Here is a 24528-nt window from a genome sequence, read left to right on the forward strand (position 1 = left end):
TAGACGGGCTCCGCAGGAGACTGGGCACTCTAAAGAAAGATTTAGTACTACCTGGTGTGCACTGGCTCCTCCCTCTATGCCCCTCCTCCAGACCTCAGTTAAGGAAACTGTGCCCGGAAGAGCCGACATTACAAGGAAAGGATTTTAGAATCCAGGGTAAGACTCATACCAGCCACACCAATCACACCGTATAACTCGTGATAACATACCCAGTTAACAGTATGAACAAACAACATAGCATCAACCAAATGATGCCAATATAACATAACCCTTTATTAAGCAATAACTATATACACGTATTGCAGAAAAAGTCCGCACTTGGGACGGGCGCCCAGCATCCACTACGGACTACGAGAAATAGATTTACCGGTGAGTAAAATCTTATTTTCTCTAACGTCCTAGTGGATGCTGTGGACTCCGTAAGGACCATGGGGATTATACCAAAGCCTCCAAACGGGCGGGAGAGTGCGGATGACTCTGCAGTACCGAATGGGCAAACACAAGGTCCTCCTCAGCCAGGGTATCAAACTTGTAGAATTTTGCAAAAGTGTTTGAACCCGACCAAGTAGCAGCTCGGCAAAGCTGTAATGTAGAGACCCCTCGGGCAGCCGCCCAAGAAGAGCCCACCTTCCTTGTGGAATGGGCTTTCACCGATTTCGGATGCGGCAATCCCGACGCAGAATGAGCCAGCTGAATCGTGTTACAGATCCAGCGCGCAATAGTTTGCTTTGAAGCAGGCGCACCCAGCTTGTTGGATGCATACAGGATAAACAGCGAGTCAGTCTTCCTGACTCCAGCCGTTCTGTTAACATAAATCTTCAAAGCCCGGACCACGTCCAGCAACTTGGAATCCTCCAAGTCACAAGTAGCCGCAGGTACCACAATAGGTTGGTTCAAATGAAACGAAGACACAACCTTTGGTAGAAATTGCGGACGAGTCTGCAATTCTGCCCTGTCCATATGAAAGACCAGATAGGGGCTTTTACATGACAAGGCCGCCAATTCTGACACACGACTAGCCGACGCCAAGGCCAACAGCATGACCACTTTCCATGTGAGATACTTTAGCTCCACGGTCTTAAGTGGCTCAAACCAGTGGGATTTCAGGAAACCCAACACCACGTTAAGATCCCAAGGTGCCACAAAAGGGGGCTGAATATGCAGCACTCCCTTAACAAAGGTCTGAACCTCAGGCAGTGAAGCCAGTTCCTTTTGAAAGAAAATGGATAGGGCCGAAATCTGGACCTTTATGGATCCTAACTTTAGGCCCATAGTCCCTCCTGACTGTAGGAAGTGCAGGAATCGACCCAGCTGGAATTCCTCTGTAGGAGCCTTCCTGGCCTCACACCAAGCAACATATTTTCGCCATATACGGTGATAATGTTTTGCTGTCACGTCTTTCCTAAACTTTATCAGCGTAGGAATAACTTCATCCGGAATGCCCTTTTCCGCTAGGATCCGGCGTTCAACCGCCATGCCGTCAAACGCAGCCGCGGTAAGTCTTGGAACAGACAGGGCCCTTGTTGTAACAGATCCTGTCTGAGAGGCAGAGGCCATGGGTCCTCTGAGAGCATTTCTTGCAGTTCCGGGTACCAAGTCCTTCTTGGCCAATCCGGAGCAATGAATATTGTTCTCACTCCTCTTTTTCTTACAATTCTCAGCACCTTTGGTATGAGAGGAAGAGGAGGAAACACATAGACCGACTGGAACACCCATGGTGTTACTAGTGCGTCCACAGCTATCGCCTGAGGGTCCCTTGACCTGGCGCAATACCTGTTTAGCTTTATGTTGAGGCGTGACGCCATTATGACCACCTGTGGGAGTTCCCATCGATTTGCAAGCAGCGTGAAGACTTCTTGATGAAGTCCCCACTCTCCCGGGTGGAGGTCGTGTCTGCTGAGGAAGTCTGCTTCCCAGTTGTCGACCCCCGGAATGAACACTGCTGACAGTGCTTGCACGTGATTCTCCGCCCAACGAAGAATCCTGGTGGCTTCTGCCATCGCTACCCTGCTTCTTGTGCCGCCCTGTCGGTTGACATGGGCCACTGCAGTGATGTTGTCTGACTGAATCAGCACTGGTTGGTCTCGCAGCAGGGGCTCCGCTTGGCTTAGGGCGTTGTATATGGCCCTTAGTTCTAGGATATTTATGTGCAGACAAGTCTCCTGACTTGACCACAGCCCATGGAAGTTTCTTCCCTGAGTGACTGCCCCCCCATCCTCGGAGGCTTGCATCCGTGGTCACCAGGACCCAGTCCTGTATGCCGAACCTGCGGCCCTCGAGGAGGTGAGCACTCTGCAGCCACCACAGAAGAGACACCCTGGCCCTGGGGGACAGGGTGATCAGCCGATGCATCTGAAGATGCGATCCGGACCACTTGTCCAACAGATCCCACTGAAAGATCCTGGCATGGAACCTGCCGAAGGGAATGGCTTCGTATGACGCCACCATCTTTCCCAGGACTCGCGTGCAGTGATGCACCGACACCTGTTTTGGTTTCAGGAGGTCCCTGACCAAAGTCACGAGCTCCTGAGCCTTCTCCTCTGGGAGAAATACCTTCTTCTGGTCTGCATCCAGAATCATGCCCAGGAAGGGCAGACGCTTCGTAGGGATCAGCTGCGACTTTGGAATATTCAGAATCCAGCCGTGCTGCCGCAACACTTCCTGAGAGTGTGCTACGCTGATCAGTAACTGCTCCCTGGACCTCGCCTTTATGAGGAGATCGTCCAAGTATGGGATAATTGTAACTCCTTGCTTCCGAAGGAGCACCATCATCTCCGCCATCACCTTGGTAAATATTCTCGGTGCCGTGGACAGGCCAAACGGCAGCGTCTGGAATTGGTAATGACAGTCCTGTACCACAAACCTGAGGTACTCTTGATGAGGCGGATAAATGGGGTCATGCAAGTAAGCATCCTTGATGTCCAGAGACACCATGAAATCGCCCTCTTCCAGGCTTGCAATGACCGCTCTGAGCGATTCCATTTTGAACTTGAATTTCTTCAGATAAATGTTCAGGGATTTTAAATTCAAGATAGGTCTGACCGAACCGTCCGGTTTCGGTACCACAAACATAGTGGAATAGTAACCCCTTCCCTGTTGAAGGAGGGGAACTTTTACTACCACCTGCTGGAGGTATAGCTTGTGAATTGCCGCCAGCACCACCTCCCTTTCCATGGGGGAAGTTGGCAAGGCCGATTTTAGGTAACGGTGAGGGGGCGTCACCTCGAATTCCAGCTTGTACCCCTGAGACACAATTTGTATAGCCCAAGGATCCACCTGTGAGCGAACCCACTGGTGGCTGAAATTTCGGAGACGCGCCCCCCACCACTCCTGGCTCCGCCTGTGGAGCCCCAGCGTCATGCGGTGGACTTAGTGGAAGCCGGGGAGGACTTTTGTTCCTGGGAACTAGCTGCATGGTGCAGCTTTTTACCTCTACCCCTGCCTCTGGCAAGAAAGGATGCCCCTCTGACTTTCTTGCTCTTTTGCGAACGAAAGGACTGCATCTGGTAATACGGTGCTTTCTTCCGCTGTGGGGGAACATAAGGCAAGAAATTTGACTTCCCTGTCGTAGCAGTGGAAACTAGGTCCGAGAGACCGTCCCCAAATAATTCCTCACCCTTATAAGGCAAAATCTCCATGTGTTTTTTTTAGAGTCGGCATCCCCTGTCCATTGCAGAGTCCATAAGACCCTTCTGGCAGAAATGGACATTGCGTTAATTCTAGAGCCCAGCAGGCAAATGTCCCTCTGGGCATCTCGCATATATAGGACAGCGTCCTTGATATGTGCCAGGGTCAGTAGAACAGTCTCCCTGTCCAGGGTATCTATCTCCTCCGAGAGATTATCAGTCCATGCTGCTACAGCACTATACATCCAGGCCGAAGCAATTGCTGGCCTCAGTAGAGTACCAGAATGTGAATAAATTGACTTCATGATAGCTTCCTGCTTTCTATCCGCAGGATCCTTTAGGGCGGCCGTATCCTGAGACGGCAGGGCCACCCTCTTAGATAAGCGTGTCAACGCCTTGTCTACCCTAGGGGAGGATTCCCAGCGTAACCTGTCCGTTGGCGGGAATGGATACGCCATCACTAATCTCTTGGAAATTACTACCTTCCTATCAGGAGAATCCCACGCTTTTTCACATAATTCATTTAATTCATGTGAAGGGGGAAAAGTCACTTCTTGCTTTCTCCCCCCCATACATATAAACCCTCTTGTCAGGGACAGGGTTTTCCTCTGATATGTGCAATATACCCTTCATTGCTATAATCATGTAGCGGATGGCTTTAGTCATTTTAGGCTGTAATTTTGCATCATCGTCATCGACACTGGAGTCGGACTCCGTGTCGGCATCTGGGTCAACCATCTGGGATAGTGGGCGCTCGAGACCCCGACGGCCTCTGCATTGTAGGATCAGGCATGGGTTGAGACCCTGACTGTCCCAAGGCTACAGCTTTATCCAACCTGTTATGCAAGGAGCTTACATTATCATTTAACACCTTCCACATATCCATCCAATCAGGTGTCGGCACAGTCGTCGGCGACACCTCATTCATCTGCACTTGTTCTGCCTCCACAAATCCTTCCTCAAACATGTCGACACTAACGTACCGACACCGCACACACACAGGGAATGCTCTGACTGAGGACAGGACCCCACTAAGGCTTTTGGGGAGACAGAGAGAGAGTATGCCAGCACACACCCCAGCGCTATATTATATATATATCTATATATCACCCAGGGATTACACTGTAACTTAGTGATTACCCCGTAGCTGCTGATTGTTTTGCGCCTAAATTTATGTGCGCCCCCCTCTCTTTTACCCTTCTTGTACCTGGATACTGCAGGGGAGAATACAATTCTAGTGAAAAAAACTTTATGAGCCCCACTCCTGCGCAACAAGCGGCCTGTGTGATACAATTGATGGAGTGTCACCAAACACTCCTAAAGCAAAACACAATATACAACAATTTCACCAATCTTGTATCCCTCGGCGCTAGAGAACTCTGATGAATGAGATTTCTTATAGAAGTGTTCACTTTATCCTGTATATTTCCTTTAAGGAAGAGAAAAACACTTCATAGGGCAGGACCGTTTGTTCTCAAAGGACCAAATATTCAATATTAAGATGGACTCCTACCATATGTGCTGGTCTACAGTGAAAGTAGACAAATAAGCAGATTTATTGAGAGGGTATTCCCACCATGGATTAGTAGCCGCATATCCTCAAAAACAATACAACAGAAGGGGAGCCTAAGCAAGGAAATCCAGCTGAGCACTTATGGTGGGGAAAACCATCTAAATACAACTGCATATTTGTCTACTAGAATGGTAGACCAATATATAGGGTAAGAGTCCATCACAACATTGTTGATGCCCATATATTGGAAGTTGATTGCCCTATGATGTGTTTTTATTGTTTTTGAGGATATGCGGCTACTAATCCATGGTGGGAATACCCTCTCAATAAATCTGCTTATTTGTCTACTTTCACTGTAGACCAGCACATATGGTAGGAGTCCATCTTAATATTGAATATTTGGTCCTTTGAGAACAAACGGTCCTGCCCTATGAAGTTTTTCTCTTCCTTAAAGGAAATATACAGGATAAAGTGAACACTTCTATAAGAAATCTCATTCATCAGAGTTCTCTAGCGCCGAGGGATACAAGATTGGTGAAATTGTTGTATACTGCAGGGGAGAGCCTGGGGAGCATCTTTGCAGCGGAGCTGTGAAGAGAAAATGGCGCTGGTGTGCGGAGGAAGAAGGCCCCGCCCCCTCAGCGGCGGGCTTCTGTCCCGCTTGTATGTGTAAAAAATGGCGGGGGCTCGAACATATATCCAGTGCCTGACTGGATATATGCAATATTTTGCCAAAAGGTACCTTAATTGCTGCCCAGGGCACCCCCCCCTGCGCCCTACAGTGACCGGAGTGTGTGGGTGTGCTGCGGGAGCAATGGTGCACAGCTGCAGTGCTGTGCGCTACCTTAAGTGAAGACAGGAGTCTTCTGCCGCCGATTTCGATGTCTTCATGCTTCTGTACTTCTGGCTCTGCGAGGGGGATGGCGGCGCGGCTCCGGGAACGGACGATCAAGGTTAGGTACCTGTGTTCGATCCCTCTGGAGCTAATGGTGTCCAGTAGCCTAAGAAGCGCAACCTAGCCGCAGTTAGTAGGTTTGCTTCTCTCCCCTCAGTCCCACGTAGCAGAGAGTCTGTTGCCAGCAGAAGCTCTCTGAAAATAAAAAACCTAAACTAAAATACTTTCTTCTTAGCAAGCTCAGGAGAGCCTACTAAAAAGCACCCAGCTCTGGCCGGGCACAGATTCTAACTGAGGTCTGGAGGAGGGGCATAGAGGGAGGAGCCAGTGCACACCAGGTAGTACTAAATCTTTCTTTAGAGTGCCCAGTCTCCTGCGGAGCCCGTCTATCCCCCATGGTCCTTACGGAGTCCACAGCATCCACTAGGACGTTAGAGAAATAAACACAATTTGTCCCCTCAGGCAGTACCATGTGCCCGCATTCCCTCCAAAGAGGAATGGTCCGTCTGTGCAGTCGTATTTGTCCGACACACTGTGTGACTGACTCTGCAGCGAAGCTGCTTGTTTGACTTGGCATTAGACTTACTGATCATGTACACCGACCAGCAAGTACACCACGGAAGTGTATAAACATGCATTACAGTGTGTGTGTTTAACAGCAATAGTGAATCTTCCTGTAGAGCCATGCTGTACAAAAACAAACTAAAAATTCCTAACACACAGACTCCTCCAGAGGCTGAGTGTTGTAGGGCAGCAACTTCCTGGGAAGAACCAGGAAGTAATGTTAAAATGGTATCCCCATGTGCTTGCTTATTGCAAGAATAGACTGTTAATGTTAGCAGATATATACACATATCAGAGGTAACAGAGGCTCTAATATCGCCCAGCAGTCTGAAACTAACTGTGACCCCCTTCACAGGCTTAAAAGCCTGAGCTGTTTGCTGCCTAACCGCAGCTTAGTTACTGGGGCCTACCTGCGGGCATTCCTCCACCCCTCTCTTTTGCAGCGTCGGACCGCGGCAGCAATAAGAGCTGTCCGCGGTCATCTAAGCGGCAGACTCGCTTCCCCTTTGAGCTCCGTCGGAGCTGCGCTGCCAGGAGCCGGGGCGCTGATCGGCGGGAACAGGGACCGGGGAGCGGCAGGTGCACGGAGCGGCTCGGCGCTGTTCTTACAGTGGCCGGGCTGGGGAGCGTCCTCTCCCCTGCAAGCCGGAGACTGGGGGGCAGAGTAAAGAGCTTGCACGCTCTCCCCTCCAGAGCCGCTTGTTCAGTGAACCGTGGGAGGGAGGAGGACGGCATGCGGCCGCCGGAGAGGCGGGGAACGGCCCTGCCGGGGACTGCTCGCTGGCTCCACCTGCAAGCGCCCAGCGGCAATGAGCGGCTTAGGGAGCAGGCGATTCTCACCCCCTGGGGATGTGGCAGGCAGCATAAATATAGACATACATATTGGTAATAAAAAATAAATAAAAATAAATAAATAAATAAATGTTCACATAATGGGCGGCAGCGTGAGCTGACTGCCCAGAAAATAACAGTAAAGTAAGTGAGTGAGCAGCGGCAGCTGCCTAACCGCTCAGTACCTGCACCACCCGTGGAGGCCATGACGGGGCTTCTCTGCCAAGCTCCGTCCTGCTTCCTTGTGCAGCCTGAGGCTGCAATCAGCACGGCTGATTTTTGACAATGGCGGGGCTCCTCTTATGAGCACCGGCAGACCATCTGCTGCCTTCTGCAGCACCAACAAACCCGGACCCAAAGTTTCTTTATAAACCGGGAAGGGATTGTTTAAAAAAAAATAAAAAAAAATATAGAAATAATAAAAACCTTGAAGTTTCTGTGGAACTCTCATCCACTAGTACCTTCCGACTAGAGGCACAGAAAAATACTGAAGACTCTATGGGAGTATGGAGGGGGTGACCAGTTACTAATTTAAATATTTAAATGTGCCATTCCCGGCTACACCCCGTCCATATCCCAAGAGTACTCCAGTGACCCCTAGTGGATGAAAAAGAAATAACCAGACTAAAAATGCAACTCACCAATTTCTTCAAAAACAGGAAGCTCCCGCTATAATCAAGAGTCCATAGAGATGTAATGTTTTATGTGGGTGTGGCTGGCTTACTGAACATGAAAACATCTGGCATAAACAGACAGAACACACCTCCTAAAGTCAGTAAGATCACTTACCTTATTACTTAACTCAGGAAAGAGTATGCTCTGGTAGGGGAAAGACTGATCATCAACTATATGCCAGTGAAACACATTCATCTTGTTAAAAGCCATTGCATCCTGGAACAGAAAATAAGAGTCCGATCAGTCACACCTTCTTGTTTGTTCTAGGCTGCTGCAAAAATACATTCAAGCATCAATATCACTATTTATATCATTAGCAGCGTTTTTGCTCCTCATACAGTAAATGAGATGTAATAAAAAGGCAGCATTCTTTTTTACATTTCAAAAAAGTGACCCAAAAACAAATGTAAACACACAATAAAAATGTGTGGTTCTTGCTTAGGCATTAATCCACCTTTCCAACAAAGAGATAGCAAACAAAAAATGGGGGATTTTAACATGAAGTTTTTATAACAAAATTTGCACATGCAAATTATAATGCAATTTGCTTTGAAGTGAAGCTTCTTTGGTTTCAGTAACTAGAAACCAGAAGTATTATGAAAAGCCGTAATGGATGTGCAGTTATGCAGAAATGGCCAGTAGGGAGAGTTCTGGGTAATGCTGCAGGGGACTGCACTTTATTTTTATTATTTTTTTGGAATGCCTTGTGCATTAAATGAGGTGACCACTGTTGGCGTACACTGTTTTGGTCTCATCCTCATTGTCACTCGACAACTCTGTGTGGTTGTGGCTACATTAGAATAATTGCAATGGTGGTGTGGTTCAGGTGTTAGGAGTGGGCGTCCCGCCCACTCCTAACACCTAAACCACACCACCATTGCAATTATTCTAATGTAGCCACAACCACACAGAGTTGTCGAGTGACAATGAGACCAAAACAGTGTACGCCAACAGTGGTCCCCTCATTTAATGCACAAGGCATTCCTAAAAAATAATAAAAATAAAGTGGGCTAAACACAACTTTTTCACTCCCAAATATATTGTAGCATCATCCCCTTAGCTCATCACACTTCACAAATATATAGGGCTGTACATAAATTGCATAACAAATATTTTTTTTCTGAAGAGCACAATGACATTGTCTGGTGATCACAGCATTTCACACTGGAAGCTAGGTATCAATATGGCAGTTATGGAATGTCACCGACAAGACAAATGCAGAACTACACCTGCGATGCCCATAAGGGCTCTTCAGTATAAAAGTTTACTTGATGCTCTGCACAGACTGTTGAAAACTTTAGCGGAATATATTGCAGTGGTGGCACAGAGTTGCTACAAGCCAATATGAACTGCGCAATCAACATTAAGCTATGCACAAAAGGCCCCATCAGCTCACCAAGGTTAGGAAAATAGTCTTTAAAGGTAGATAATGCCTGGATGTGTCCAGCAGGACTCCTCTGTGTGCAAACCTCGGAGCGTCCAAAATCTGAGATTTGTTTATAGCGAACTAGTAAGAAAAAAAGAAAAAAAACCAGAGCGTTACAGTATGGCAATACATTTAGACAACGTAGGCCTCACAAGCCAGTGTCCAACTCAAAGTAAATATTAAATGTTCTCCATTGGAATTACACAGCAACCCAACTTAAATACTATACATAGACCTCAGGATGTTCATCTCACATAAAACAATGGCCAATACCATTAAAAGAGGCAATTAATGTATCTAAACATTTAGCTTTAAATTCTAACAGACTTTCCCCATAAAAAGTGAGTGCGAGTAAGAATTATAGTCAGATGCTTTTATGTAAAACTAATACTTACTTCCACAATGCTATCCTCATAGATCAGTTGGCTGAAAGTTTCAAGACCTTTACAACAGACAAAAAAAATAAGTAACAGAATATTAAATCAGCAAACTGCGTAAAGGAATGGTTACTCACATAATATATATTTGTATCAGAGTGGCATACAAAATGTATGGTTTTTTTTTTTTTTTTTCAATCCCCTTTCATATTACATATCACTTTATGGCGTATTTGTCATTCGCATGACTACCTGACCTTTTGGAGCTTACAATCTAAATTAATTGAACAACATGTCTTTAGTATAAGGGAGGAATCTGGAGAACAATAGGGAAACACACACAAACATGGGCGAACATACAAACGCCACACAGATAGAGCCAGGAATCAAACTCTTGACCAGAGTTTTGAGAGGCAGCAATGCTAACCACTGTGCCATCAATATTAAACAGATTCACCTTAACCGTAACCTTCAAAATGCGATGTGAAACTTATGACTTTATCGTGTTTCTCAAATTACCATACTGCACAAGGAACTGCTGCCTGGGTAGGCATAAAGGCGGCCACTAAAACACACAGTTCTGGGACAGGATAACGTTCAGTTTGGCTTCCGGTGGTATGTATTAAGCCTGGAGAAGTGATAAACTGGAAGGTGATAACTCACCAGCCCGTCAGCAACTGTCAGTTTTCAAACCAGGCCTGTAACTTGACAGTTAGGAGCTGATTGGCTGGTGCATTATCACCTTACACTTCTCCAGGCTTAATAATAATAATAATTTTAATTATATAGCGCTCTTTCTCCAATAGGACTCAAGGCGCTTAATACATCTGCCCCCTGTATGTGTAGAACTACACATCCAATAATGAACTATCGATTTCTATAGAATCATCTGGCACTATGTTCACCAGGCACCTGTAATGTAAGACTAAGGGTGGGTACTCTCTTACCTGATGTCAGGACTATTTGCCACATCGGAATGTGAAGAGGATTTTGGTACTTACCGATAAATCCATTTCTCTGAATCCTCTAGGGGACACTGGAGCATTCGGAGACAGTAGGGGTGTGAAGCTTGCAACCGGAGGTGTGGCACAATCTAAAATTAGCATTGTCTGCACAGCCGGCTCCTCCCCCTTCACATCCCTCCTCCCTCAGTTTGGAAAATGTGACTGAGAGAATAGGACATGATACTGGAGCACCAGGCGAGGAACCGAACCGTACAACATAGCAAACAGCATCCCAGAGACTCTTAAATCGAAAAACCAACGCTGTTTGTACGAACTGAACAAGAACTTTAAACACAGCAGGCCAACAGCACCGAGGCGGGCGTCCAGTGTCCCCTAGAGGATTCAGAGAAATGGATTTATCGGTAAGTACCAAAATCCTCTTTTCTCTTTCATCCACTAGGGGACACTGGAGCATTCTGAGACAGTAGGGGACGTCCCAAAGTTATCCCCCAGGGAGGGAGTGCTGTCGGTGGCCTGCAAAACGACACGTCCGAACTTAGAATCTTCGGACGCAAGGATATCAAACTTGTAAAATTTTGCAAACGTGTGGGCGGAGGACCACGTCGCCGCTCTGCAAAGTTGAGTAGTGGAAACACCTCTGGCAGCCGCCCATGAGGCACCCACTGATCGGGTGATATGAGCACCCGTCTGAATCGGAACTTGTTTTCTACAGGCAATATAGGCTTGCCGAATGGAAAGTCTAATCCATCTAGACAGAGACTGCGTAGATGCTGGCCAACCCTTCTGAGGCCCATCATAAATAAAAAAACAAATGGTCCGACTTTCTGAAGGACGACGTAACTTGTACGTATACCCTTAAAGCTCGGACAACATCCACGGACACGTCCCCATATGCGAGACCCTGGAAAGATGGGACCACAATGGGCTGGTTGACGTGAAACCCCAAAACAAACTCAGGCAGGGATTCAGCTCTTGTACGGAGTTCTGCCCTATTCTCATGAAAAGACAAAAAGAGGCTCTTACGCGATAAGGCACCCAACTCAGGATCTGTCTGGCCGAAGCCAAGGCAAGTAATAACGTGACCTTCCAAGAAAGATATTTCAGGTCTGATCTTGCTAGCGGTTCAAAAGTAGGCGATTTCAAAAATTCCAACACCAAATTGAAGTCCCATGGTGCAGTAGGATGACGAAAATGGGGCTGCATCCGCCAACCGCTGTTGAAATAGGATGGAGAGACGAAATCTGACCCTTCAGAGAGCCCAGCCTCAGTCTTACATCGAGACCGGCCTTAAGTAATAGTATAAGTCTGGATAAGTGGAAGCTCGTCGAATTCCACCCACGTTCTTGACACCAGTCTATGTACCACTTCCAAATCCTGTAGGAGAGCCTGGCCGTGACCGGCTTCCTAGCGGCAATCATCGTAGGAATGGCCATTCGCGGTATTCCTCTATCCCTTAAGATCCTGGTTTCACTGGCCACGCCGTCAAACGCAGCCTGTTCAGGTCTAGGTGGTGGAACGGTCCCTGACACAGCAGGTCTTCTCTCTGAGGTAACCACCAAGTATCTTTTCCAAACCCTGGGAATGAGGGGAAAGGGTGGAAAAATGTAAACTGTCTTGTAACACCAAGTAAGTGTTAATGCGTCACCTCCTTCTGCTGCCGGATCTCTTGTCCTGGACCCATATCTGAGCAGCTGATGGTTTTGTCGAGATGCCATTAGGTCCCCTTGAGGTAGACCTCATCTCCTCACCACCATGCCGAAAACCTGTGGATGTAGGTACCATTCTCCCGGATGCATGTCCTGGCGACTGAGATAATCAGCTTCCCAGTTCTCCACACCTGGAATGAACACTGCAGAGGATGATGTTTCGCCTTTCTGCCCACAACAAAATCTTTGTGGCTTCCTTTAACGCCATCCTGCTCTTTGTTCCTCCCTGACGGTTTATGTAAGCCGCCGTCGTGACATTGTCCGACTGTATCTTTAAGTGTTGACCCATGACTAGGTCTTCGGCTAAGAGAAGTGCATTGTAAACAGCCCTCAGTTCTAGAATGTTTCTGGGTAGCCTGCTCTCCTGTAGCGTCCATCTGCCCTGAAACTGATGTTCCTCTAGGACGGCACCCCAACCTCTGAGACTGGCGTCCGTCGTCAGGATTCTCCAATCCGAAATGCCGAATCACTTGCCTGCTGTGAGATTCTTGTGCAATGACCACCAAATCAAGGAGGTTCGTATGCGCGGCGGAAGTCGGATCATTCGATGTAGAAGCCAGTGCAAACCTGCTCCCTGAGCAATGAAGGTTCATCTGGAATGGTCGGGAATGAAGCCTGCCGTATTGGAGAGCTTCGAACGACGCCACCATCTTCCCGAGAAGTTGCACACAGAGGTGTAGAGAAACCGTCCGTGCCCTCAGAACCTGAGCCACTAACCTCTGTGGGTCTTAGATCTTGTTCTCTGGTAGAAAGACTTTCAATTGTACCGGGTCTAAAATGAGACCGAGGAATTTAACCCATTGAGTTGGCATGAGATTGGATTTCTGGAAGTTCACAATCCACCCATGTCGAATGAGAAATTGATGAGATATCCGAGCATCCTTTATCAGCTGTTCCTGAGAGGAGGCCTTGATCAGTAGATCGTCTAGATATGGTATTATCGTGACCCCCAACAGTCTCAATCCTGCTTACCATTACTGCCACGATCTTCTTAAAGATTCTCGGGGCTGACGATAGACCGAATGGTAGGGCTCTGAACTGGTAGTGATCCTTCACCAGTGCAAACCTTAAGCACGCTTGGTGCGGAGTCCAAATAGGGATATGCAGGTATGCATTCTTTATGTCCATGGATACCATGAACTCGTCTTGCTCCAAACCTGCAATGACCGACTGAATTGATCCAATCTTGAATTTGTAAACCCATAGAACCTGGTTTAAAGCTTTTAAATTGAGTATCGGTCTGACCGTCCCTTCTGGCCTTGGCGCAACAAAAAGATTGGAATAGAACCCCATTCCCCTTTGGGAGGCGGAAACTGGAATAATAACTTCCGACTGTAGCAACTTTTGGATCGCTATCAGTAGGGCTCTTGCTGTCTGTACCCCTAGGAGATTAATGTTCTTTATCCAAAGTTCTGGTGAGGTTTTGGCCCAGATGTCCCAAAACCCCTCCAGACGTGCGCCCCCCAAGGGGGACCTCATGTGAGCTGGGAAACAGTCATGCCACGGTCTTGTCAGCAGGTCTATCCTGCCTTCTGGCCGTTGTCTGTGCACGGCCTCTACCCCTAGCTCCACGTGCTTGTGTACTGAAACCTCTTCCTCGGGCACGAAAGGACTGCAATCTAAATTAATGAAACGCTGGTCCTGAATAACCTCTCCTAACCTGTGGAATGGCCCCCGTATAAGGAGAAGGTAGAAAGGTGAATTTCTCTGCTGTAGCCTGCAAATTCCGCTTGTCTAATTCTGAACCGAAGAACATCTCACCCCCAAAGGGTATGGATTCTACCACCTTCTTAGGGTCAGAATCTCCTTGCCATTCTCGGAGCCACAAAATCCGTCTAGTCGATATGGCTAATGCGGAGATGCGTGATGCTATTCTGCTAATATCCTTTGAGGCCTGACACAAGTACGAAACAGATTCTCGAATGTGTTCCGCCAGTTGGGTAAAATTCTTCCAAGCTATTTTCCTCCTCAATAGCCTGTACAATACGTCCAGACCATGCTCCCATGGCCTTGTTGACCCAAGCACAGACGATCGCAGTTCTCTATGCTGCACTGCTGCTACGAAAATAGACTTTAAAGCAGTGTCAACCCTACGATCTGACGCGTCCTTTAAAGTTGTTACATTAGGTATTGTTAAGATTGTCTTCTGCGACAATCTACCTAGGGAAGCATCCACTACTGGTGGATTCTCCCACTTATCCATTACACCCTTAGACAAGGGAGAAGTTACTTGAAAACTTTTTGGAAATTGAAAACGTTTGTCAGGTTGTTTCCAAGCCTCCTCCATTTGAGATTGGAGGGATTTAGGAATGGGAAACACTGCCGAACGCGGCCTTTGGGATTCGAACAAGTCCTCCTTTCAACTAAAGACTCAAACCCTGAGATTGCCGTGTCCTCTTCTGGAATCTCGGCGTCTAGGTTAGATTTAAGTAACTCGCGCCTTCTCTGCATCACTGAGAAGACCCTCTACCTCCTCTGATTTCTGTATAATAGGAAGAGGTCTTTTAACTGCCTTGCGCACATTCGTTTCTGTATGTGCGGGTGGCGTCAACTGAGAAATTACTCCATCATCTTGGAGATCCTGCAGCCCATTCCGAGAGCTGCTTGTGGAGATTGACCTAGACGGAGCACTGCTCCCAGGTGAGGCGTCCTTGTCTAAGCAGGAGTCGCACACCCCGGAGCTGCCGACCTGTGTGCTCTTCTTGTTACATTTCGTATAAACATAACAGGTCCTGGAAGTCTTGGTTGGCTTTAGACCTGTTGTTGGAACCTCCTACCAGGGTACTTCTCGGCGCTTTCACCCTTTAAAGTAGGAAGAGAAAGGCTGCGAGAGAAGACGGAACCAAGGGTATCGGATCCGGCTGGAATGACTGTTCCTTTCCTTATATAGAAAAAATAAAATAAAAAATTAAATAAATAAAAATAAATTATATATAAAATAAAACACCAGCCAACATTCTCAACTGTGGCTCGGCTACAATGGTAGAGTCGGTATCCGTCTGCTTTCTTGTATTTTCGTCAGGATCTTTATAATAGAATTCCCTTGAAAATATAAATAGTAAGGTAGAATTATTTTCAGGAGATCCTCACATTTCCAATTTTTTTATATAAGCGACTTGAGGACCCGCCGGGCAGGCCCATCATTTCTGCCCGGGGGTCTCTATTACAACCACTTGCAATGTATATCGATCAGTTTTTGCAACCTCTAGTAATGAAGACCACCAGTTATATTAGAGATACCACAGATTTTTTGGATAAAATTAAGAACTTTAGCTTCCCTCATGGTGAAGTTTGGCTTGTGACACTTGACATACAATCTTTGTATACGGTAATCCCTCATAAGGAAGGCATCGATGCTATCCGGCAACATCTGATTGAGGCTGGTCATACACAGCCTCCAGTTGAATTTTTGACTACCTTGGTTGAGTTGGTACTAAAACAGAATTACTTCATGTATGGCTCTGGGTATTTTGCCCAGATCAACGGTACTGCTATGGGCTCTAACCTGGCACCGGCATATGCCAATTTATATATGGCCATTTATGAACGTAATTTTATTTATCAACAGTTTGGTCATAAATGTTTATTATATGTTAGATTTATTGACGACATTTTTCTGTTATGGTCTGGCACTAGGGACGAAGTGACTAGTATGATAGATTTCCTTAATACATTAGATGAACCCATAAGGTTTACGTGCAATATGGATTTACAGACAGTCAACTTTCTTGATGTAACTGTTTGGAGAGATGGTTGTCAACTAAGTACAACACTGTTTCGTAAACAGACGGACCGGAATACTCTGCTGCAGGCCACTAGCCAACATCCTTCCACATTGAAAGAAAGTCTTCCAATTTCTCAATTTTTGAGAGTACCGAGGATAAATTCTTCGAGTGAACTTGCCCGTGATCAGATTAATGAAATGAAAACCAGGTTTTTACAACGAGGGTACTCACCCGATACACTGGACAGATGTATTAATAAAGCATATCATCGACATAAGTATCCGAGACATACTATGCCTAATAAGGCTTCTGAGAAGAGAATGATACAAGTGAGCACTTACGATCACACCTCTCAGACCACGAAGAGGATTCAGGAACGACATTGGCCACTGCTAGCTACAGACCCTGGCTTGAAATTACGTGGAATTAAACCCCGATGTGTGCATATAGGAGAGGTCCCAATCTGCGCCAACTACTGATGCGTCCCACCATGCAACCTATTGTAGGGTCTGCATGTTGGTTACGCTCAGGAAGGACTGGTTGCTTCAAATGCAAGGGGTGTACTACCTGTAACTCGATGCTCAGTGGTAAAGATTTTCGCCACCCACATAATGGTACAAGAATACCCATTAAGCACAATTTGACATGCACTAGTGCTTTTGTGGTGTATATAATCATCTGTCCGTGTGGTCTCTACTATACGGGAATGACCAAGAGATCATTTAGGGAGCGGATGGCCAACCACTGATATTCTATTCGACAAGCCATAGAAACTGGTGCTTCTGACAAACCTGTGGCAATACATTTTCTACATGCTAATCACCAAGTTGCTTCACTACGGTGTATGGTGATTGATCATATTCCTGAACCCCTGAGGGGCGGCGCCCGGGTACTTTCTTTAAAGAAATGTGAAGCTCGTTGGATCTACAGGCTTGACACCATTGCCCCACGTGGCCTTAATGAACACAATCCTTTAAATATTTTCATTCATTAGTTGGTGAACGAGAATCATAGTTTGATTCTCCTTTTTATGAGAGGCACAACAAGTGTTATGTGTTATGTGTATATCTTATATGTTTAGTGTTAAGTGTTGATAGTGTAGGCTATCTTTATATTGTTCTAGATTTTTTTCATTGGATAGTCCAGTTTCCTGCCGGGTCCTCTTCTATAGCAGTCTTAGAATATTTTTATAAATATATTTAATATACGTCTATGTAACATGTAGAGGGATCCACCTGCTGTATATACACTTGTCTGGTACCTTTTGTGTTGAGCGCTCCATATAGTCGCTGTATTGGAGTGGAGTGCCTTACATTCTCTCATCTATCTCCACCTATATGGTTAATATTGAGCTTTAAATAGATTCTATTTGTTTAAAATACTAGATAACTATGATATATAGGTGTTTTGTCTACATGCAGCAATGACACTGGCTAGGCTGAGATTTATGGCATTGATGGTTTATTATAACGATATAGTGGAACGCAGCCCGCTGTACGTGTGGAGCGCATGTGATGCACTTCCGGGTTTGCGTTCCACGAGGATGACAGGATGTGTCTCATTAGCTGGTGAAGTGTAATAGAAGCACTTCCGGGTGCATATACTGCGCTTTTGAGTCTTCAACATTAGGTGAAATATACTGCAGCATTATTTGTAGATGCACTGTATAGTGCATCTGGTGAGTTGGTGGGTATGTATTACAGGTTGAGTATCCCTTATCCAAAATGCTTGGGACCAGAGGTATTTTGGATATCGGATTTTTCCGTATTTTGGAATAATTGCATACCATAATGAGATATCATGGCAATGGGACCTAAATCTAAGCACAGAATGCATGTATGTTTTATATGCACCTTATACACACAGCCTGAAGGTAATTTTAGCCAATGTTTTATAACTTTGTGCATTAAACAAAGTGTGTCTACATTCACACAATTCATTTATGTTTCATATGCACCTTATATACACAGTCTGAAGGTCATTTAATACAATATTTTTAATAACTGTGTGTATTAAACAAAGCTTGTGTACATTGAGCCATTAGAAAACAAAAGTTTCACTATCTCACTCTCGCTCAAAAAAGTCCGTATTTCGGAATATTCCGTATTTCGGATATTTGGATATGGGATACTCAACCTGTATATGCATCTGTGAACGTTTAGATTTTATGTCCTACGTTGTTGTTATTTGTAGTGAGCCGGTGGAACGCATATGATGCACTCCCGGTATTTCCGGGTGTGCACTGTGCGTCCCCGGCTGATGGTGGTTAGGAACAGGTGTGTATAATTGAACCTGCTGATATGTATGGTGTAACAGACCTTTGTGTTAGTGTTATCTTGCGATATACTTTATGCAGTGTTGGGGCGCCAGCATTGTCAGGTGTGGTCATTGATTACTGATGATTGTCCAATTTATGTTTGCTGTGTTGCTATATAAGGGGACCCGGTAGGCATAGTCAGTATGCTGTTAGCTGGCATGCTGACTGGATGTCTGCGGTGACTGTCTTGAAAAAGACCTTATAGGTCGAAACATCGACTATTTATTGATGACTGCGATGAACTAATAAAAGCCTTTTAATTTATTGGACTGGTGAGTGCCCTCTGTTGAGATCTCTTTGGTCTTGGATAGAGAGTGAGTGTGTGTGTGTGTGTGTGTGTGTGTGTGTGTGTGTGTGTGTGTGTGTGTGTGTGTGTGTGTGTGTGTGTGTGTGTGTGTGTGTGTGTGTGTGTGTGTGTGTGTGTGTATATATATATATATATATATATATATATATATATATATATATATTTTTTTTTTTTTTAGTTTTTATTTTACCAGCAGAGGGAGCTATTGTAACACTAAACCTCTCTCTCTGTCATCTATACGAGGGGGAGGCTATCCCTTCCCCTTAGAATGGCGCCAATTAGTGAAAGGGAAAATGGCCGACACTGAAATTTTTCTGTCACTTCATTTATCTACTAGCCAGCGCTTTTGTCTCTTAAAGACTTTGCTCCTGAAGGAGATTTCTTATTGATGAGCAGAGCGGCTTCTTTCTGCTTGAGGTATATTTATTGTGGGGAGGTGCGCTGATTACACCCGTATAGTGGCTTCAGCTGTGCGGAAACTACTGCAGCAACTGTCCCGCGCGCTCCGGGTCCTCCAGCCGAGTCTCCTTCTCACCTGCCACCCGGTGTGCGCGCTACGGGACCTTATCACTAAGTCCCGTAGCCGCGCCCAGCAGAGACCCCGTCATGCGGCTCCCCTTCACTTGGCGTGCGCGCTACGGGACCGCTCTCCCGCATCGGCGCCAAGCAGCATATCTCTGCGTCTCTGATCTGGTGGAGGGAGGGGGAAAGCAGGGGATGATTACGCCATGCTGCTGCCGCTGCCCTGTGTCCTAACAGTGCCGCGTCTCTGCATAAGCTAGGAGCCCTATCTCCGTAGCGCAGCTCTCTGGGACTCTCCCTGCTCCGCACTGATCTCCCCACTGCTGTCAACAGGGGAGATCAGTGTGGAGCGGTCAAAACTGTTATAACTCAGCTTTCTCACTGAAGAGGTTATTAACTGACTAGTACTGTTTATATCTATCTGGGTCCTTAAGTACAACCAGTACTTACTGCAGACTTGCTGTGAGGATCTCCTGTAGAGAGATGCAGGTCCCCTTTAGAAGGGATCTTTGTCTCTCATATATCTTACAGCTTTGTCCCCCTTTTGTTAGGTTGACGCAGCCATGAAAAGATTCCATGTTCTATTTTGTCTAGGAGCAGTAGCTCCCACGTACTGTACCTCCAGCACAATTTTTCAAACTGAGGGAGGAGGGATGTGAAGGGGGAGGAGCCGGCTGTGCAGACAATGCTAATTTTAGATTGTGCCACACCTCCGGTTGCAAGCTTCACACCCCTACTGTCTCAGAATGCTCCAGTGTCCCCTAGTGGATGAAAGAGAAATGGTCTACATCGTACAGTGTGTACGCAAGATTGTGCGCTCCCGTGGGTCGCATGCGTCATCTTCTGGTTTGCCCAGCTGCACGGCCATCTGGAGGATATTGCATGGGACCCGGTGCAGTTTAATGAAGGACGGGATGAGAGATCCCGGCAGTGGCCACGTGCGCAATGCCTACCAGGACATGTTAGTGATGGAGTTACTGTATATAAATACTAGCTGTTGCCTTACCCATGATGAAATCGCTCCTGCCAACATTTTATTTTTTTACTGAGGTGTTCTAGTTGTATTTACTGCATAGTGGTCCTACTGCGGGAGTGGTCCACATGACCAGCAGCAGTATACTGACCGCAGCGCTTTCACCTCCTACCACTCGCACCAATGAAACAAAGTGCAGGTTATATCTAGGAGTTTCCATTACAAAATGATGCAGCTTCCGTGAAAATCAGTTCAGAAGAGTTTGTGCCAATTTAGAACAAACAGACACATAGTTCTTATAATATTAGCATAGGTCCTGCAGTCACAGGAACCCGGATAAGTGACGGCCAGAGCTGCCTGACTGCACCCGACTGAGAAACTGGGTGTGGAAAACACAAAAGAATGAAGTACAGCTATCTGTACTCCCTGGGCTCATGTGACCAGGGAAGGAAAGAGGAAGTTTGTGAGTACTTGCTGGCTGGGATCCAGTTCTGAGAGAACAAGTCATTCCGCTCAAAGCAATGGCAAAGCCTCATTATGTTTATAGTACATGGAGGGTAATTCCAAGTTGATCGCAGTAGGAATTTTGTTAGCAGTTGGGCAAAACCATGTGCACTGCAGGGGAGGCAGATTTAACATGTGCAGAGAGAGTTAGATTTGGGTGGGGTGTGTTCAATCTGCAATCTAATTTGCAGTGTAAAAATAAAGCAGCCAGTATTTACCCTGCACAGAAACAAAATAACCCACCCAAATCTAACTCTTTCTGCACATGTTATATCTGCCTCCCCTGCAGTGCACATGGTTTTGCCCAACTGCTAACAAAGTTCCTGCTGCAATCAACTTAAAATTACCCCCATTACGAGCAAAAATAATCATGGTCGGAAATCAACAAAATGACTCTGGAAAGCACAGGATTCTGGGTGGCTGGTATGACCAATTGTTTTCTGCATTACAAGCTTTTTCTAATTGCAGGTTGTTAAGCATTTTTTATTATTATTATTATTATTATTTTTTTAATTATTATTATCGTTAACAGTTTCTTATATAGCACAGTACATAAAGTTTACATTCATCCAGTTTTGGTGCTGACGTTTGAAAAGATACAATTTTATTTGCATATCAACTTATGTTAATGATTTATCTTTAGTGTTCGTACTTGTTAGGACTTTACACAGGGCTGACTCAAACTCAACTCAACAGTCATAAACCCAATTAACATATCACCTGAAAAGACCCTCCCTTACACCCCCACCAAAAATAAAATAAAAAAAAATTGATAAATAAGCCCCCTTATCTGGATTTTAAGATGGTACTTTCACAGCCCAATTTTGGACTTTGGGGGGGGGGGGGGTGGGGGGGGGGGTGTATGGGGTCATTAGGTCGACCACTACTGGTCGGCATGCAGTAGGTCGACATGAGTTATTGTCTTGTTTTTGGTGTCGTTTTCTTTGTAAAGTGACAGGGAACCCCATTTAGTGCACCGTGTCCCCTCGCTTCGCTCGCCGTTTCCAGTTGTAGTCCACGTGGATCGTAAAAGTATGAAAAAGTTCAAAAAAAGTGAAAGGAAAAAAAATAAAAAACCTTTTTCCGTGTCGACCTAATGACCGTGAACCCTTTTGGGGGGGTGGGTCAATACAGTTGTTGAGCAGTGATAATCAGACTGAAGGAATAAGTAGTACAGTATTACACTGCCAACACTTCCTTCTCAACACCAGCGACTCCCAAGTGCAAAGCATGCAAGTAGAAATCAGTCACATGCTACTTATACAAATAAGTAGCTTACCTCTCAAAGCGCCCCACACTTGACTGGCTTGTAGAACAGCTACATCTTCATCAACTGTCAGTTTGTCTAGAACAGACAAAAGAAAAACACATTTTCGCCAACCCGGTTTAGACACAAAGGGGGAAATGTAATAGACTGACTTGAAGGCACAGGCGAGATCCTGGCCAGTCTGGCCAGTGTTTTAAACTGGCAATCATTTTAAATGGTTGCCACTTTAAAACAATGGCCAGACTTGGCAGAATCTCACTGCTGCCTGCATCGTGCACACCATTTCATTTCCCCTGGATGTGCTGTTACAATAACACATTCTTACACTGAATAGTGTAACATTTTTATTAGGAAATGATAATACTTAATTGTTTGTGAAAATATTGAGCAATGTTTATCAAAGAATTAGTTTCTTTCCCAAAAATATTTTCAAAAGATAGATTTCTACATAATGTAAGTTATGTCACAAAAAAAAAAAAAAGAAGTTTCTTTACGCATTTAAACATGCACTACCACCTAAAACACACTGAGCCCGATTCAGGTGTACGGGGAAAGCGATATTCATGCAAACCTCCAATCTCCAATTTTTTTTGTGGCTCTGTGCGTGCGCAGGAGCCACACTGAACGTGTGCAGATCTTTGCCTGCAATGCCAGCTGAAGACGGCAGGTGAGTGATGGTCTGCAGCCATTTGGAGGCGTAGAGGTGGACCGCTCGAGAACATGGGGGGGGGGGGGGGGGGGAGAAAGCCTCTTTCTGGGTGTGTGCATCTACAGTCTACTACTAACACGGCAGTGTGGTTTTGCCAGACATGAGTAAAGCTGCCCATGCACCTAAAGATTTATTGTCCGATCTGGCTGGTTGAAATTAAAACCTGGTAATGGATGAGGGCAAATGACAATTGACCATTTGCTCAGAAATGCCAGAAAACTGACAAAAATGGTCTTTCAGACAAATTGGTTAAATCAAATGGATTAAACCAATTTGTCTGATTGACCATTTTTGTCTGTTTTTCAGTGTTTGGGAGTAAATGGTCAATTGTCTCATCCATTACCAGATTTTTGTTCCAACCACCCAGATCTGACAATAAATCTGTAGGTGTATGGCCAGCTTAAGCTGAATACACACTGGAGCAATATCAGGCTGATTAGGGCGTATGGCCAATCTCTGCGCTCCCATGCAATATCGTCCGGTTAGCCATGCTGCATGGGATTGTTCAGTCCTTCATTACATTGTTCTGATGTGTACAGCGGTAATGATATGTCAGTTACCATATCGCCCGGGTAAACATCGCTCCAGTGTGTACCCACCTTGAGCGCTACTCAGAATGTCCAATGTCCACGCAGGGGATCAGATGCTGCCATCGGCTCACAGAAGCCTGCAGTGGGCATATTAACACAAGAAGCCTCCTGCGGCTTCCCATAGCCGCTGCGCACACGGACACAGCGGAGGAGGATATAGTGCCCATCTCTAACTAAGGACCGTTATTCCTAAAGAAGCCCCCACTAAGGGATATATTCAATTAAAGTCGAAAGCTGCAGTCTGTCGAAAAGACGGCAGTTTTCTACTTTTTAAGGTCGAATCGTGATTCGACCTATTCAATATAACCCAAAATTTTTCGACAAGTCGATGAATTCGACTTCTCGAAAAGCACCAGGATCGGCGGAATAGCTGCCGATCCACGTGCTTGTGTCGAAAACGGGGCTCCCTTTTCAGCCATCTCAGTCTGACATTAAAAAAAATGTCAGACAGATTTGGGACCCAGAGGAGGAGAGGGGGGAGAGCCACAGGGAGACGGGGGATATCCGCAGGCATATAGGGGAGATTAGCGCTACAGCACAGCGCTGCAGCAGGATGTCACACAGCCGCGCCGCTCACGGCAGCTTCCACCCGGCTCCAGCAAGTGAGGTCACGCTTGCTGGAGTCGGGTGGACACAGCCATGAGGTCGGGCAGCTGTGCGACATCCTCCTGCAGCGCTACAGTAGCGCTGATCTACTCCGTCTGCCGGCGGCTGTCCCCGCTGGTCTCCCCGCGCCCCCCTCCTCCTCTGGGTCCCTCATCTCAATTAGACTTGAAAAAGTTGAATTGAGATAAGATTGAATAGGGGTTGTCGGATCCATTCAGACAAATGCATGTCGAATGGATCCGACGCTAATTGACTATACCCCTAAAACTTCCTATATCCTGGTTTTCAGCTCACGCTGTAAGATGATCGGATGAGCCTGGGGTCTTTGCGTAATGGGGCGGGGGGGGGGGACCAGTCACCCGGACAAAAACGTTTCTTAGGTGGTAGAGCAACATTTGGTAGAGCACTGGTAGAGTCTTAAGCAAAAATG

General features: G+C 46.1%; 1 protein-coding gene across 2 annotated transcripts in view; it reads right to left on the reverse strand.

Moving 5' to 3' along the window:
• Positions 1-24528, reverse strand: part of HEXB (hexosaminidase subunit beta) — a 105565-nt gene that overhangs the window by 69613 nt on the left and 11424 nt on the right. For both annotated transcript variants that reach the window (XM_063963860.1, XM_063963859.1), the window contains exons 3-6: positions 22206-22271; positions 9926-9972; positions 9501-9611; positions 8219-8320 (exon numbers count right to left, since the gene is read on the reverse strand). In XM_063963860.1, the coding sequence (XP_063819930.1) occupies positions 8219-8320; positions 9501-9611; positions 9926-9972; positions 22206-22271 (326 nt within the window). The remainder of the gene's footprint in view (positions 1-8218; positions 8321-9500; positions 9612-9925; positions 9973-22205; positions 22272-24528) is intronic.

Source organism: Pseudophryne corroboree, chromosome 1, assembly GCF_028390025.1.
Source record: "Pseudophryne corroboree isolate aPseCor3 chromosome 1, aPseCor3.hap2, whole genome shotgun sequence".
NCBI classification, from domain to species: Eukaryota; Metazoa; Chordata; class Amphibia; order Anura; family Myobatrachidae; genus Pseudophryne; species Pseudophryne corroboree.